This window comes from Electrona antarctica, assembly GCF_951216825.1.
Source record: "Electrona antarctica genome assembly, chromosome: 17".
Classification (NCBI taxonomy): domain Eukaryota; kingdom Metazoa; phylum Chordata; class Actinopteri; order Myctophiformes; family Myctophidae; genus Electrona; species Electrona antarctica.
Genome location: NC_136798.1, coordinates 4,770,356 through 4,787,775, shown reverse-complemented (window position 1 = coordinate 4,787,775; position 17,420 = coordinate 4,770,356). Strand labels below are relative to the sequence as shown.

General features: G+C 41.4%; 1 protein-coding gene across 1 annotated transcript; it reads left to right on the top strand.

Annotated features, from left to right (window-relative positions):
* Positions 1-11,229: 11,229 nt before the first annotated feature.
* Positions 11,230-13,072, top strand: LOC306940576 (E3 ubiquitin-protein ligase TRIM39-like; the record flags this gene model as incomplete). The annotated part of the gene is made up of 2 exons (XM_079525673.1): positions 11,230-12,891; positions 12,925-13,072. One exon carries the CDS (start codon positions 11,230-11,232, stop codon positions 12,847-12,849), a length of 1,620 nt encoding a protein of 539 aa, XP_079381799.1. The 3' UTR covers positions 12,850-12,891; positions 12,925-13,072.
* Positions 13,073-17,420: the final 4,348 nt, after the last annotated feature.

Here is a 17,420-nt window from a genome sequence, read left to right as displayed (position 1 = left end):
CCTTAGTCTTTTCCCCCCTAATAAAGTTGTTGTTTATTGTGGTTTTGTCTTGCCCCCCATGTAAAGCTGGGTACTCATAAAAGCGCTATATAAATTTGAGATACTATTATTATTAATATCAGTCACTATAGAACTTTGGAGTTTGCAGTTACAAACATAAAGTGAAATGTCCATTTAATTTGGCAGATCTTCCACTGATCAGCAATAATTTGGTCATGAACAGAAATGTGAGTCCATTCTATTCATTTTTGTATCATGAATAATGTGTGTTGTGATCCAAAAAAAATGGAGCAGTATTTGACAGATATGTAACAGTAAAAGCACCAAGTAGGCCTATAGAAAATCAGCAACGAGTTATTTTAGCTGTTGAACTCTTTCAGGTCACTTTATGAAACCACTGCATCTGACCATTGTTCTGCTGTAGTGAATGTCATTAAGATCATCTGCAGGTATCAATATTTAATCAAATTATGTTGTTTTTCTTATTTTTTCCCCCTTTTTTGCATTGTTTGAAACAGCTTTGCAGGAGCAGGTTAGAAAGACATCGTCAAGTCACATTTAAATAACATGGTATTCACTGCACTCTTATGGACATTATAGGAACTACACAATGTATTTGATGATCATAGTTGCATTCACAATCCTATGAACAGATTCAAAAAGCTGAGAAAGTGTTGACAAAGCAGCATCTATTTCTGGTAGTTAATAAAACAAAACAAAATGAAGCTCAGATTAAATAAATACTACGTCTGTTATTTCCATCTGATTTTGGGGTCATTATTTCAGTTTAGATTTGAGGTTATGTGTACATTAAACATATACATAGGATTAGGGTTATCCCTAACCATGTGGCATTTACAGGACATAGTCTTCTGGGTTGTTTTTAAATCAGAAACTCAAGAGAAATATTGAGAAAAAAAAAACATCTGATAAACTATTTTATAAAGTAAAAAGAAAATCTGTATTGCCAAACAATTAGGCCTATTAATAATTGCGATAAAAAACGTTTTTCTTTTTTACTAAATTAAAAATGCAGACATGCAAGACTGTAGGCTATTTGGTGGTCCCATGCCAAACCTGAGGGCAGAAGCAGTAATACCATTTTTTTTTCTTTTACCACAGGCGAGGGTATGCGTGTGACATCATCATCAAACCAGGAAGTTATGCAGGAATGCCTACCGAGTGGCTAAAATCTACATTCTGGCCTTGACAGCCCATACATAAACAGAAAAGTCATATCTAATTGCATTAAACGACATTAAACAATGTTAAACTCACTTTGCCTGTCACTTTGCCACTCGATTTTTCATTCACTTTATGCATGCGCATACCCTCTATACAGACAATGTGCCGTACAGTCTGTACTACAGACTACAGCACAACAATAATAATAATTGTGTCCCTAACCTGAAATTCCTCTGCATTTATCCATCCTTAGTTCTTACATTTAGGCCTAGGTGTGATGACCGAGTGAGGTTACGTGAGGAGTGGGAGGGAAGTGTAACTTGGGCGGGTGAGTGTGTGGAGATTACATTGGAGTGGCACAAGCTCTGCATGGACCAGAGCTGGAGTGACAGGCAGTGGTGTAAAGTACATTTACTCAAGTACTGTACCCAAGTACAGTTTTCAGGAGACAAAGGCACTCTTGTAGAAAAATAAATAGCCTTTCGTTTAAATTAAATGGCTAAATGCACCTACGCGTTGTGGCACGCACAACTGGCTTCATCAGGGTGACTGGGCTGAAAAATGAAGGCAGTTGTGCCGCAACACGTAGGTGCATCTTAATCTTGCTTTAGCCATTAGCCACTTTAAAATAAAAGGCTTTTTATTTTTCTACAAGAGTGCATAGCGGACTTTTACTTGCAACAGAGTATTTCTACATTGATATTTACTTTAGGTAAAAATGTGAATACCTGTCAAGTTCCACATCAATTATAAACTCCTCCTTCTCACCTACAAATGTCAAAAAGCCCTGGCTCCACAGTACCTCTCAGGCCTCCTCCATAAACCTCCTGTGACACGGAACCTGCGGTCCACAAATTTGGACCTCCTCTCTGTCCCCTTAAAGGCAGTCAAGCGAAACTTCGGGGACAGAGGCAGTGGCAGCCCCCACCCTGTGGAACTCTCTTCCAATAGAGATTCGCCATGCTCCAACACTGGACTCTTTTAAGGCTGCCTTGAAAAGACACTTATTATCCCAGGCTTATGGCATATAGTTTTTGATTGTTGTTCATGAAAGGCGCTATATAAATTCAAGCTATTATTATTATTATTAGAGGGTATGCGTGTGACATCATCATACCCGGAATGCGGGAACGCCTACTAAGTGGGGAGAAAAATACATTCTGGCCTTGACAGCTCATACATCCAAACAGAAAGGTCCTATCTGATTACATTAAACAACGTTAAACTCACTTTGCAACTCACTTTATGCATACGCATACCCTAGTACCCTCTCCACCACTGGTGGCATGTATCTGGTCATGTGGCAGGTGACAGTGCAGGAGGGGCAAGTAGTGAGCAGGGGAGAGGGTGGCTGGAGGTCATGTTATCATAGACAGACATACCTTACTGGTCCCGCTCCCAGATTCCTTGAATAGGAGACATGTTAGTCATCATGACTACAAGAAGCAATGTCACCGTCTTGTGGCCTTCATCTTCTTCTCCGACACGTGCTCCCACTTCGAATGCTATCAATGCATTGAAAGGGACAAAATCACGTTTAATTAATCAGAGCATTGAATACTCTCAGTAGCCGTCTACTGACCTACAGTACCAACTACTACCAAGATCTCTGTATTCTGTGCATTGATCACGGCTTGTTTTGACAGCGACGCGCGTTGTCAACTGACTTAAGTGGCCGGTCAAGACTGATATGAGGTTATAGGGGACTTACGTGGCCGGTTAAGACTGATATGAGGTTAGGGGACTTTACGTGGACGGTTAAGACTGATATGAGGTTATAGGGGACTTACGTGGCCGGTTAAGACTGATATGAGGTTAGGGGACTTTACGTGGCCGGTTAAGACTGATTTGAGGTTATAGGGGACTTTACGCGGCCGGTCAAGACTGATATGAGGTTATAGGGGACTTACGTGGCCGGTTAAGACTGATATGAGGTTAGGGGACTTTACGTGGCCGGTTAAGACTGATATGAGGTTAGGGGACTTTACGTGGCCGGTTAAGACTGATTTGAGGTTATAGGGGACTTTACGCGGCCGGTCAAGACTGATATGAGGTTATAGGGGACTTATGTGGCCGGTTAAGACTGATATGAGGTTAGGGGACTTTACGTGGCCGGTTAAGACTGATATGAGGTTAGGGGACTTACGTGGCCGGTCAAGATTGATATGAGGTTAGGGGACTTTACGTGGCCGGTTAAGATTGATATGAGGTTAGGGGACTTTACGTGGCCGGTCAAGACTGATATGAGGTTAGGGGACTTTACGTGGCCGGTCAAGACTGATATGAGGTTAGGGGACTTATGTGGCCGGTTAAGACCGATATGAGGTTAGGGGACTTATGTGGCTGGGTTATGAGGTTAGGGAACTTACCACTCATGTGGCCATGGTTAAGACTGAGGTTAGGCCGGGTTAGGGTTAGATTCAGTGTTAGGAATGTCTAGGACTGCAGTGGCAGTCAGGACAGGTTATGGATGCCAATTCCTTGTGTAGGGTCAGGGTGCAGGTCAGCTATGCAGTAGGCCTAATTAAACGCAAATCTTTCGGCTCTTCATTGACGCAACTTGCAAGTATTAATGAAGATGAACTCACCACTATTGCACTTCTTCAGGTCAGCTTGGGTAAAGTTGAGATATCCTCTTCATTTGTTTCTTTCTCCAGGCAATTAGCTAGCCCATGATTCATGTTAAATGACGGGATTTCTCCATATAAATTATCAAGAGCAAGAGCTTCAAATGTCTTCTAAATCTAGTCAACCAGGCCTGCATGTAGTAGACTATGCACTGGACAAATGCGCATGACATTATTTAAAAAAATACGAGGACATGTTAGAGGGAGAAACCATAGATATATATATATCTATGGGAGAAACAGTATCCAACTCAATCAAATTACGACCGACAAAGCCTGTAGAAGTGATTAGTATTATTGCCATCACCTGGGTGGGTCAGTCGTGTAACTTTCCCGACGTCAAGCTGTGTAGGTGTTCAACAAACACCACAGCCATGCAAACTTGCAAAGTAACACTTGACAGCTAACCTCGCGTCACCAGGCTTTACAGTACTTGAACTATGGCTTGGCATTGGACACTCCCTTTGGGGTGGGGTATAGCAAAGCAGCAAAAATAGTCAAGGACAATTTTACTTTAATTGCCATGCACACGGACGTTTGGGGTTCAAGTTACACACATACCACAGTTGTTCCTTACTTAGTTCACTTTGTTTTCAAATATGATGCTTTGTACAGTCCCGTTAATATTAAACTTAGTCCTCTTCGGCTTGTGTGCTACTAAAAGATTTTCAGTGGCTCCGAGGTCGGAGAGAGATGGTTTTATGTGGTTTATAGATTGTTACTCCACCTGGTGGCAGTCATTAACCCTGCCTGTACATATCGTTGGTTGTAAAATAACCAGCTGTGGGCAATGTACACAATGACAAGACAATATATATCCCATTATGACTCTATTAATATAAGTATTAGTAATAGATTATTATTAGTATACTTTGTATTATTAGGTAAAAGGTTCTGACAGCCTGACACACGCATGCAAGAATGCACACGCACGCACACGCACACACACACACACACACACACACACACACACACACACACACACACACACACACACACAAACAAACAAACAAGCGCACGCACACATACACACACTTTTGTCTTGGCCAGGAGAGTGGATTCAAAGCCCGAGTAGTTTAATAATGCAATGTGTTACTGTCCTTACACCTTATCAACGAATGGAAAGCCAGTAAACACAAAATAATGTCTGTGTGGGAATTCAACAGTAAACTGGGAAGTGCTTTCCTTGTCTATAATTCTTATAAAATACTTTAAGAATTCAACAACACTCACTTTTCCAACTATAATTGTGAGTTCAGCACATCTTATTTTCTACATTTACAGTATATGGCAGCCATGCAGCTTGTGTTCGGAGTGCTTTACACTTTACAGTCAGTTTTTTTCCACTTTTTTTTTATTGATGAAAAGACAAGGACTTTACAGTCAATCTTAAAACGTTTAGGTATGACAGGAGTTCTGACTTAAGAGAAGTCCCCTGACATCTCTGGTTTAATAACATATCCCCTCTATCCTCTTCTTCCTCCTCTTCTTATAATATAATGATAATAATAACTTACTTTAATCGTGAGTTCAGCACATCTTATGTTCTACCTTTACAATATATGGCAGCCATTTAGTTTGTGTTCAGAGTGCTTTACAGTCACTATTACAAAATGTATGTTTTTCGCTATGATATATTTAATAAAACATCTCCTCTCCTCTCCTCCTACAGCTATGGCCTCTGCCAGAACCAGTGCGATGTCAGAGGACAGTTTTCTCTGCTCCATCTGCGTCACACACACGTTTGAAGACAGAACATAAAGATCACGACACAGTCCCGATAGAGGTAGAGTATGAACAGAAGCGTCCGCAGCTGGACGAGAAAAAGGCTGAGCTAGAGAAGATGATCCGGGAGCGACAGGAAAAGATTCAGCAGTTCAGAGTCACAGTAGAGAAGAACAATATAATGGCAGAGAATGAAAAAGCGAACACCGTTCAGGTCTGCTCTGCTCTGGTGTCTTCCATTAAGAAAACAGAGGCTGAGCTCATTGAGGTGATAGAGTTGAAGTCCCGATCGGCAACACGCGAGGCCGAGGGCCTCATCAGAAAGCTGGAGGAAGAGGTCACTGAGCTCCAGAGGAAAAGCACTGAACTGGAGCAGCTCTCGCACACCGAGGACCACCTCAACCTTCTGCAGAGCTTCCCGTCTCGCTACAGCGTAGCACACCTGAGCACGTTGAGTCAGGTTAAGCTGTCCTGTGAGGTGAGTGTGAAGAATATACGCACAGCTATCGTTCAGCTGCAGGAGACACTGGATGGAGAAATGGAGAAGCTCCCCGAAGTCATGCTGAAGAAGATCCAGCAGCAGTATGCAGTAGATGTGACTCTGGACCCTGACACAGCGCACCCCAACCTCGTCCTGTCTTTGGACGGGAAGCAAGTGAAATATGGAAATGTGAAGAAGATTCTTCCTGACAAGTCAGAGAGATTTGAAACAGTTCTCTGTGTGCTGGGAAAAGAGGGCTTTTCTTCGGGGAAAGTTTATTATGAGGTTCAGCTTAAAGGGAAGACTGCATGGACCATTGGAGTGGTTCATCAGTCCAGCAACAGAAAAAGTAGTTGTCTGTCAGGTTACATGATGTCGTTGCAGGTGGTTAATGGAGGAAACTACTCAGTGAAGAATAAATGTGTGACACCCGACCCGACTCTGTAAAAATCGATGTCCAGAAGATTGGTGTGTTTCTGGATTATGAGGGAAAGCAGGTCTCCTTTTATGATGTTGAAACCAGGGCTCTTCTCTACTGCAGAGGCTTATATGTTAATAAGCAAATCTATTTCCCATTTTTCTCACCGCTCATTCCTGACGGTGATGAGAAAGCTTCTCCTCTGATCATCTCTCCTGTTAAGCAAAAATGAAAACACTTTTTGTATCACTGTCCTAGAAAGGAGTGGATTATTGTGAGCTTCTTTTCTGTTGATTTTTACACAAAGAAATATTATGATATTATATATAATATTCAATAGAGTTAACTAAATATTACTCAGACAACTGGTTGAAGCACTGTAACAGATTGATGCAATATTTCTTTTGAATGTGATGTGAGATTATTAAGCATTCTTTCCTTTCAAAATGGACTACTTCTCTGCTCTATAGTGTAAGGCTGGTATAGCCTATAAATCAAAATAAGTGTTTGACCTGATGTGAAATAAACAAGCAGTTAACGTTAATTTTTATTTTATTTTATTTTATTTAGTTCCTACACTCATCAGTCACTGGATTCCACTCATTTTAGGGATTATAAGAATTCAGAATATCAACAAAATTACTGGTGTCTAGCAACAGTATTGATCAGAAAGAGCAGAGCAGTCCGACTCCATGTCTATGTTGACGAGAGCACAGAAACAACTCTTCTCATATGGTCTGATTACAGCAAAAAAAACTAATTTTGACGCACTGGAAAAAGGAGGAGGCTCCTGCATTTAAGCATTGGCTAAATGAAATGACTAGTACACTTCATCTTGAGAGAATAAGGTATTTCCTGAGAAACAGGGAGAGACAATTTGATAAAGTTTGGCTGCCCCTTGTCCATTACTTGAGTAGAAACAATTCATAGACAGGATACCACTGATATGGTTGACTGTACGCCATTTTCTTTTCAGAAAAAAAAAAGAGAGCAGAGCAGAAAACTGCTAAATAAAATAAGCTGGGGCAGTGCATGTGGGCAGGTCATCAATGCCACTGGCCTCTGGGCATAGATTCTTTGACGGGCAGAAAGAAGGCCTAGCTGAGGGTCACAGAGGGTACACGGCACTCATGGCCTCCATGAAATCCCTGCCCTGACAGTAACAGTAATATAGGCCTAGTATTTGTAGTTTTGTGAGCCATGTGAGAAATTGGTGAAAAACAAAACACTTTGTTAAAAAAAAAAAAACCCAAAAAACGACACACAATTCTCTGTTTTGCACAACCTTGAACACAATGCCATTCAAATGACATCACATAGCTGGCACAGAGCAGTCTAGCCCAGGAGGGATCGGCAACCTTTTGGACATGAAGTGCCACTAACTTTAATGACACCACATCGAAAATGTAATATTTCTTGCCTTTTGTGGTTGTTGCTCGTGTCTGTTCATGACTTTTTTTTCTCAAATAAAAACTAATAAAAAAAAGAAAATTAAATATTTCTAACTGATTTTGTGTAAAACAACCTTTGTTTCTTCTTCTTTAGAAGTATTTTCTTCCCATCAACATATCTCCCAGACTCCCTCCCAGTCCCCAGTCAGAGTTAGGAGTTTGAATGAACATAGAATGATGTGCTTGGGACTTCATTTAACTGACTAAAACGTTATTGAATAATTAATTTTAAAAGAAAACCTCTGTCTCTCACACTTATGCCAGTGTGCCACTGATCACACTCTCCTGTGCTAATTAATGTTGGCACCCGTGCCTAAGGTTGCCTACCCCTGGTCTATACGATATATCTGGTACAATGACATTTTCCACTGTCCGTAAATGGTTGAACGATAAAAAATCACACCCGTACAAGTAAGTGGTGCAACTCCGTGTGGGGTCCCCGGGGGGGGGGGGGGGGGGGGGGGAGTTCCAGACCCACAGGAACGTACCCAGGGTGCCGGCCCGATTCCGGCGAGCCGCCCTGCGTCCGAAACGGTTGAGAAATGACAGAGTTACCGTGTGGGGGTCCCTCTACTGCACCCTCTACTGTACTGTATTGTACTGTACTGTCACTGTACTAGCTGGCACACCCAAAATCACCATATATACAGTTCATATGTGCGTGTGTGTTTGTGTGTGTGTTAGGTTGCGCACAGGTGGTGAAAAACAACCATACTGTTTTCGTGATCAGACGCACCCAGCCAGCCACCCAGCCAGCCAGCCACCCCCACACATACTCACTTAAGGAAGTGGTTGCACCACTTAAAAACACAGTTTTGGTTCTTTATTTCCAAGCTCTCAAATTATCAATCCAATTGAAGAGTTGTTTTTTTCTACCAGGTGTGTGAGTTCAGTCCACATGATGGATGCAATGCAGGAGGAGGAGGTGTGTGTGGTGTATATTTCAGGACTGGATTCAGAGATCATTCTCCTGCTGCTTGTCTACTGTACTGAGAACATTGCCTTGATGATCAACATCATAGGCAATGATCACAGGACCTCACCAAGAGTCAGACAAGAACTGAAGTCTGACAGGATGCTGCCCTTTTTCTATGACTTGTCCCTAAAGAGTTAACTATAATATCAGGTAGAGAAGGTCAGGGATCGGGGAGGAGCATTACTGTTGTGCCCTTTCACGGAAACGAAACTTATACACTACAGTCATTAATTCTGCAGAAACAAAACCTCAGCCTACTGAAGCCTCAACTGTAAGTGTTCTGAAAGGTTTTCACATCAGAGGAAGATCGCTGCACGCTTTTTAAAGGCGTACAAAAAAGGGGGTAAAGTCTGCATTCACAGAAAGGGAAATTCTACATTCAAACAGGTTAGTTCAGAATGCTATGATGCTTGTTTGTATTTAGATCTTAGGGAGTGGTTAATTGTTATGATGAAATTGCTTAGCTTGGGTCCACACCAGACTCTTCCACCGTCTAAGTACCCGAACTATTATTACTGTTTTGTAGTTCGACTTGAGTTGTTTGTGTTTGCATTTACATGAATATAGCAAAAATAGTCAAGGACAATTTTACTTTAATTGCCATGCACACGAACGTTTGGGGTTCAAGTTACACACATACCACAGTTGTTCCTTACTTAGTTCACTTTGTTTTCAAATATGATGCTTTGTACAGTCCCGTTAATATTAAACTTAGTCCTCTTCGGCTTGTGTGCTACTAAAAGATTTGCAGTGGTTCCGAGGTCGGATCGAGAGAGATGGTTTTATGTGGATTTTAGATTGTTACTCCACCTGGTGGCAATCATTAACCCTGCCTGTACGTATCATTGGTTGTAAAATAACCAGCTGTGGGCAATGTACACAATGACAAGACAATATGTATCCCATTATGACTATTACTAAGTATTAGTAATAGATTATTATTAGTATAGTTTGTATTAGGTAAAAGGTTCTGACAGCCTGACACACGCATGCAATAATGCACACACACGCACGCACGCACGCGCGTGCGCGCACACATACACACACTTTTGTCTTGGCCAGGAGATACCCAGAGATTCAAAGCCCGAGTAGTACTACAGTATATCAAATCAACTTTATTTGTTCAGACTCAGGGTCCAATTAAAACAGACAACATAAAACACTACATACAGAGAAGAAACACCCCTAACCCATAAAAACATACATTTTACAATAAACATTCATACCAGTGCTTCCAAAAAGCAGACCGGTACCTTGTGCTACTGAAGCTGGGGTTACATAGCAGCATAATTATACAGTTTTGAGACTCATTGAGCCGACACATACATTTATACATTACGTTTCTCAGTAAGGCATGCAAAATGTATACTCCCACACTACAGAATAACTCACTTGCACTGCTCCACCTTGTTTTTTTCAACAATATCCGCATGCAATCATTATAGGCAACCTGCAATTTATACATGCTTGCTTTCTTAAATGTAACCCACAAGGGGGCGGTATAGAGGGGAGTGCAGTATGCTCTGAACTTCTGAAGAGATTTACTTGAACCTCAGGTGAACATGAGTGGAATTTCCTCCCAAGCATGTTGGCCTGAGCATACAGTATACGGCGCTGCCTATACAGATCCTCATCATCAGACAGTTGGTCAGTTATCACATGTCCCAGATATTTGGCTTTACTGCAAATGGATAACACCTGATAGATAAAAGGAGGGAAAGGAGAGGTCCTGCAGATCATTACTACTACTTTCATTATATGAAACTTACAGATTAATAATGTAATGTGTTACTGTCCTTACACCTTATCAACGAATGGAAAGCCAGTAAACACAAATGTCTGTGTGGGAATTCAAAAGTAAACTGGGAAGTGCTTTCCTTGTCTATAATTCTTATAAAATACTTTAAGAATACAACAACACTCACTTTTCCAACTATAATTGTGAGTTCAGCACATCTTATTTTCTACATTTACAGTATATGGCAGCCATGCAGCTTGTGTTCGGAGTGCTTTACAGTCAATCCTTTTTTTTTTCACTTAATTTTTATTGATGAAAAGACAAGGACTTTACAGTCAATCTTAAAACGTTTAGGTATGACAGGAGTTCTGACTTAAGAGAAGTCCCCTGACATCTCTGGTTTAATAACATATCCCCTCTATCCTCTTCTTCCTCCTCTTCTTATAATATAATGATAATAATAATAAATAATAATAATAACTTACTTTAATCGTGAGTTCAGCACATCTTATGTTCTACATTTACAATATATGGCAGCCATTTAGTTTGTGTTCAGAGTGCTTTACAGTCACTTCGCTATGATATATTTGGGTTAATAAAACATCTCCTCTCCTCTCCTCCTACAGCTATGGCCTCTGCCAGTGCCAGTGCGATGTCAGAGGACAGTTTTCTCTGCTCCATCTGTCTGGATCTCTTCAGTCAGCCTGTAACTACTCCGTGTGGACACAGCTTCTGCAAAGCCTGCATCACAAAGTACTGGGACAGCAGTGACGTCTGCCACTGTCCCATGTGTAAAAAAGCTTTTGACCCGAGACCAGATCTCGGTGTCAACAAGATAATCTCTGAGATGGCCGCTTATTTCAAGAAGTCTAACCTAGATGCTCCCATTCCCATCCCAGAGGAGGTGCCCTGTGAAGTCTGCTCTGACACCAAGATTAAAGCCGTGAAGAGTTGCCTGACATGTGTGGCCTCTTATTGTGAGACGCATCTGGAGCCTCATCATAAAGTTGCAGCCTTGAAGACGCACAAGTTAGTCGACCCTGTAAAACTGGAGGACAGGCTGTGTAAAGAACACGGCAGGATGCTGGAGCTCTTCTGTAGAGACGACGACGAGTACATTTGCATCACATGTTCGAAGACAGATCATAAAGATCACGACACGGTCCTGATAGAGGTAGAGTACAAAGAGAAGCGTCCGCAGCTGGACAAGAAAAGGGCTGAGCTAGAGAAGATGATCCGGGAGCGACAGGAAAAGATTCAGCAGTTCAGAGTCACAGTAGAGAAGAACAATATAATGGCAGAGAATGAAAAAGCGGACACTTTTCAGGTCTGCTCTGCTCTGGTGTCTTCCATTAAGAGAACAGAGGCCGAGCTCATCGAGGTGATAGAGTTGAAGTCCCGATCGGCAACACGCGAGGCCGAGGGCCTCATCAGAAAGCTGGAGGAAGAGGTCACTGAGCTCCAGAGGAAAAGCACTGAGCTGGAGCAGCTCTCGCACACCGAGGACCACCTCCACCTTCTGCAGAGCTTCCCGTCTCGCTACAGCGTAGCACACCTGAGCACGTTGAGTCAGGTTAAGCTGTCCTGTGAGGTGAGTGTGAAGAATATACGCACAGCTATCGTTCAGCTGCAGGAGACACTGGATGGAGAAATGGAGAAGCTCCCCGAAGTCATGCTGAAGAAGATCCAGCAGCAGTATGCAGTAGATGTGACTCTGGACCCTGACACAGTGCACCCCAACCTCGTCCTGTCTTTGGACGGGAAGCAAGTGAAATATGGAAACGTGAAGAAGATTCTTCCTGACAAGTCAGAGAGATTTGAAACAGTTCTCTGTGTGCTGGGAAAAGAGGGCTTTTCTTCGGGGAAAGTTTATTATGAGGTTCAGCTTAAAGGGAAGACTGCATGGACCATTGGAGTGGTTCATCAGTCCAGCAACAGAAAAAGTAGTTGTCTCACTTGTCTGTCAGGTTACATGATGTCGTTGCAGGTGGTTAATGGAGGAAACTACTCAGTGAAGAATAAATGTGTGACGCCCGACTCTGTAAAAATCGATGTCCAGAAGATTGGTGTGTTTCTGGATTATGAGGGAAAGCAGGTCTCCTTTTATGATGTTGAAACCAGGGCTCTTCTCTACTGCAGAGGCTTATATGTTAATAAGCAAATCTATTTCCCATTTTTCTCACCGCTCATTCCTGACGGTGATGAGAAAGCTTCTCCTCTGATCATCTCTCCTGTTAAGCAAAAATGAAAACACTTTTTGTATCACTGTCCTAGAAGGGAGTGGATTATTGTGAGCTTCTTTTGTGTTGATTTTTACACAAAGAAATATTATGATATTATATATAATATTCAATAGAGTTAACTAAATATTACTCAGACAACTGGTTGAAGCACTGTAACAGATTGATGCAATATTTCTTTTGAATGTGATGTGAGATTATTAAGCATTCTTTCCTTTCAAAATGGACTACTTCTCTGCTCTATAGTGTAAGGCTGGTATAGCCTATAAATCAAAATAAATAAGTGTTTGACCTGATGTGAAATAAACAAGCAGTTAACGTTAATTTTTATTTAATTTTATTTTATATAGTTCCTACACTCATCAGTCACTGGATTCCACTCATTTTAGGGATTATAAGAATTCAGAATATCAACAAAATGACTGGTGTCTAGCAACAGTATTGATCAGAAAGAGCAGAGCAGTCCGACTCCATGTCTATGTTGACGAGAGCACAGAAACAACTCTTCTCATATGGTCTGATTACAGCAAAAAAAACTAATTTTGACGCACTGGAAAAAGGAGGAGGCTCCTGCATTTAAGCATTGGCTAAATGAAATGACTAGTACACTTCATCTTGAGAGAATAAGGTATTTCCTGAGAAACAGGGAGAGACAATTTGATAAAGTTTGGCTGCCCCTTGTCCATTACTTGAGTAGAAACGATTCATAGACAGGATACCACTGATATGGTTGACTGTACGCCATTTTCTTTTCAGAAAAAAAAAAGAGAGCAGAGCAGAAAACTGCTAAATAAAATAAGCTGGGGCAGTGCATGTGGGCAGGTCATCAATGCCACTGGCCTCTGGGCATAGATTCTTTGACGGGCAGAAAGAAGGCCTAGCTGAGGGTCACAGAGGGTACACGGCACTCATGGCCTCCATGAAATCCCTGCCCTGACAGTAACAGTAATATAGGCCTAGTATTTGTAGTTTTGTGAGCCATGTGAGAAATTGGTGAAAAACAAAACACTTTGTTAAAAAAAAAAAAAACGACACACAATTCTCTGTTTTGCACAACCTTGAACACAATGCCATTCAAATGACATCACATAGCTGGCACAGAGCAGTCTAGCCCAGGAGGGATCGGCAACCTTTTGGACATGAAGTGCCACTAACTTTAATGACACCACATCGAAAATGTAATATTTCTTGCCTTTTGTGGTTGTTGCTCGTGTCTGTTCATGTCTTTTTTTTCTCAAATAAAAACTAATAAAAAAAAGAAAATTAAATATTTCTAACTGATTTTGTGTAAAACAACCTTTGTTTCTTCTTCTTTAGAAGTATTTTCTTCCCATCAACATATCTCCCAGACTCCCTCCCAGTCCCCAGTCAGAGTTAGGAGTTTGAATGAACATAGAATGATGTGCTTGGGACTTCATTTAACTGACTAAAACGTTATTGAATAATTAATTTTAAAAGAAAACCTCTGTCTCTCACACTTATGCCAGTGTGCCACTGATCACACTCTCCTGTGCTAATTAATGTTGGCACCCGTGCCTAAGGTTGCCTACCCCTGGTCTATACGATATATCTGGTACAATGACATTTTCCACTGTCCGTAAATGGTTGAACGATAAAAAATCACACCCGTACAAGTAAGTGGTGCAACTCCGTGTGGGGTCCCGGGGGGGGGGGGGGAGTTCCAGACCCACAGGAACGTACCCAGGGTGCCGGCCCGATTCCGGCGAGCCGCCCTGCGTCCGAAACGGTTGAGAAATGACAGAGTTACCGTGTGGGGGTCCCTCTACTGCCCCCTCTACTGTACTGTACTGTACTGTACTGTACTGTACTGTACTGTACTGTCACTGTACTAGCTGGCACACCCAAAATCACCATATATACAGTTCATATGTGCGTGTGTGTTTGTGTGTGTGTTAGGTTGCGCACAGGTGGTGAAAAACAACCATACTGTTTTCGTGCTCAGACGCACCCAGCCAGCCACCCAGCCAGCCAGCCACCCCCACACATACTCACTTAAGGAAGTGGTTGCACCACTTAAAAACACAGTTTTGGTTCTTTATTTCCAAGCTCTCAAATTATCAATCCAATTGAAGAGTTGTTTTTTTCTACCAGGTGTGTGAGTTCAGTCCACATGATGGATGCAATGCAGGAGGAGGAGGTGTGTGTGGTGTATATTTCAGGACTGGATTCAGAGATCATTCTCCTGCTGCTTGTCTACTGTACTGAGAACATTGCCTTGATGATCAACATCATAGGCAATGATCACAGGACCTCACCAAGAGTCAGACAAGAACTGAAGTCTGACAGGATGCTGCCCTTTTTCTATGACTTGTCCCTAAAGAGTTAACTATAATATCAGGTAGAGAAGGTCAGGGATCGGGGAGGAGCATTACTGTTGTGCCATTTCACGGAAACGAAACTTATACACTACAGTCATTAATTCTGCAGAAACAAAACCTCAGCCTACTGAAGCCTCAACTGTAAGTGTTCTGAAAGGTTTTCACATCAGAGGAAGATCGCTGCACGCTTTTTAAAGGCGTACAAAAAAGGGGGGAAAGTCTGCATTCACAGAAAGGGAAATTCTACATTCAAACAGGTTAGTTCAGAATGCTATGATTCTTGTTTGTATTTAGATCTTAGGGAGTGGTTAATTGTTATGATGAAATTGCTTAGCTTGGGTCCACACCAGACTCTTCCACCGTCTAAGTACCCGAACTATTATTACTGTTTTGTAGTTCGACTTGAGTTGTTTGTGTTTGCATTTACATGAATATAGCAAAAATAGTCAAGGACAATTTTACTTTAATTGCCATGCACACGAACGTTTGGGGTTCAAGTTACACACATACCACAGTTGTTCCTTACTTAGTTCACTTTGTTTTCAAATATGATGCTTTGTACAGTCCCGTTAATATTAAACTTAGTCCTCTTCGGCGTGTGTGCTACTAAAAGATTTGCAGTGGTTCCGAGGTCGGATCGAGAGAGATGGTTTTATGTGGATTTTAGATTGTTACTCCACCTGGTGGCAATCATTAACCCTGCCTGTACGTATCATTGGTTGTAAAATAACCAGCTGTGGGCAATGTACACAATGACAAGACAATATGTATCCCATTATGACTATTACTAAGTATTAGTAATAGATTATTATTAGTATAGTTTGTATTAGGTAAAAGGTTCTGACAGCCTGACACACGCATGCAATAATGCACACACACGCACGCGCGTGCGCGCACACATACACACACTTTTGTCTTGGCCAGGAGATACCCAGAGATTCAAAGCCCGAGTAGTACTACAGTATATCAAATCAACTTTATTTGTTCAGACTCAGGGTCCAATTAAAACAGACAACATAAAACACTACATACAGAGAAGAAACACCCCTAACCCATAAAAACATACATTTTACAATAAACATTCATACCAGTGCTTCCAAAAAGCAGACCGGTACCTTGTGCTACTGAAGCTGGGGTTACATAGCAGCATAATTATACAGTTTTGAGACTCATTGAGCCGAGTCAGCCGACACATACATTTATACATTACGTTTCTCAGTAAGGCATGAAAAATGTATACCCCCACACTACAGAATAACTCACTTGCACTGCTCCACCTTGTTTTTTTCAACAATATCCGCATGCAATCATTATAGGCAACCTGCAATTTATACATGCTTGCTTTCTTAAATGTAACCCACAAGGGGGCGGTATAGAGGGGAGTGCAGTATGCTCTGAAGAGATTTACTTGAACCTCAGGTGAACATGAGTGGAATTTCCTCCCAAGCATGTTGGCCTGAGCATACAGTATACGGCGCTGCCTATACAGATCCTCATCATCAGACAGTTGGTCAGTTATCACATGTCCCAGATATTTGGCTTTACTGCAAATGGATAACACCTGATAGATAAAAGGAGGGAAAGGAGAGGTCCTGCAGATCATTACTACTACTTTCATTATATGAAATTTACAGATTAATAATGTAATGTGTTACTGTCCTTACACCTTATCAACGAATGGAAAGCCAGTAAACACAAATGTCTGTGTGGGAATTCAAAAGTAAACTGGGAAGTGCTTTCCTTGTCTATAATTCTTATAAAATACTTTAAGAATACAACAACACTCACTTTTCCAACTATAATTGTGAGTTCAGCACATCTTATTTTCTACATTTACAGTATATGGCAGCCATGCAGCTTGTGTTCGGAGTGCTTTACAGTCAATCTTTTTTTTTTTCACTTAATTTTTATTGATGAAAAGACAAGGACTTTACAGTCAATCTTAAAACGTTTAGGTATGACAGGAGTTCTGACTTAAGAGAAGTCCCCTGACATCTCTGGTTTAATAACATATCCCCTCTATCCTCTTCTTCCTCCTCTTCTTATAATATAATGATAATAATAATAAATAATAATAATAACTTACTTTAATCGTGAGTTCAGCACATCTTATGTTCTACATTTACAATATATGGCAGCCATTTAGTTTGTGTTCAGAGTGCTTTACAGTCACTTCGCTATGATATATTTGGGTTAATAAAACATCTCCTCTCCTCTCCTCCTACAGCTATGGCCTCTGC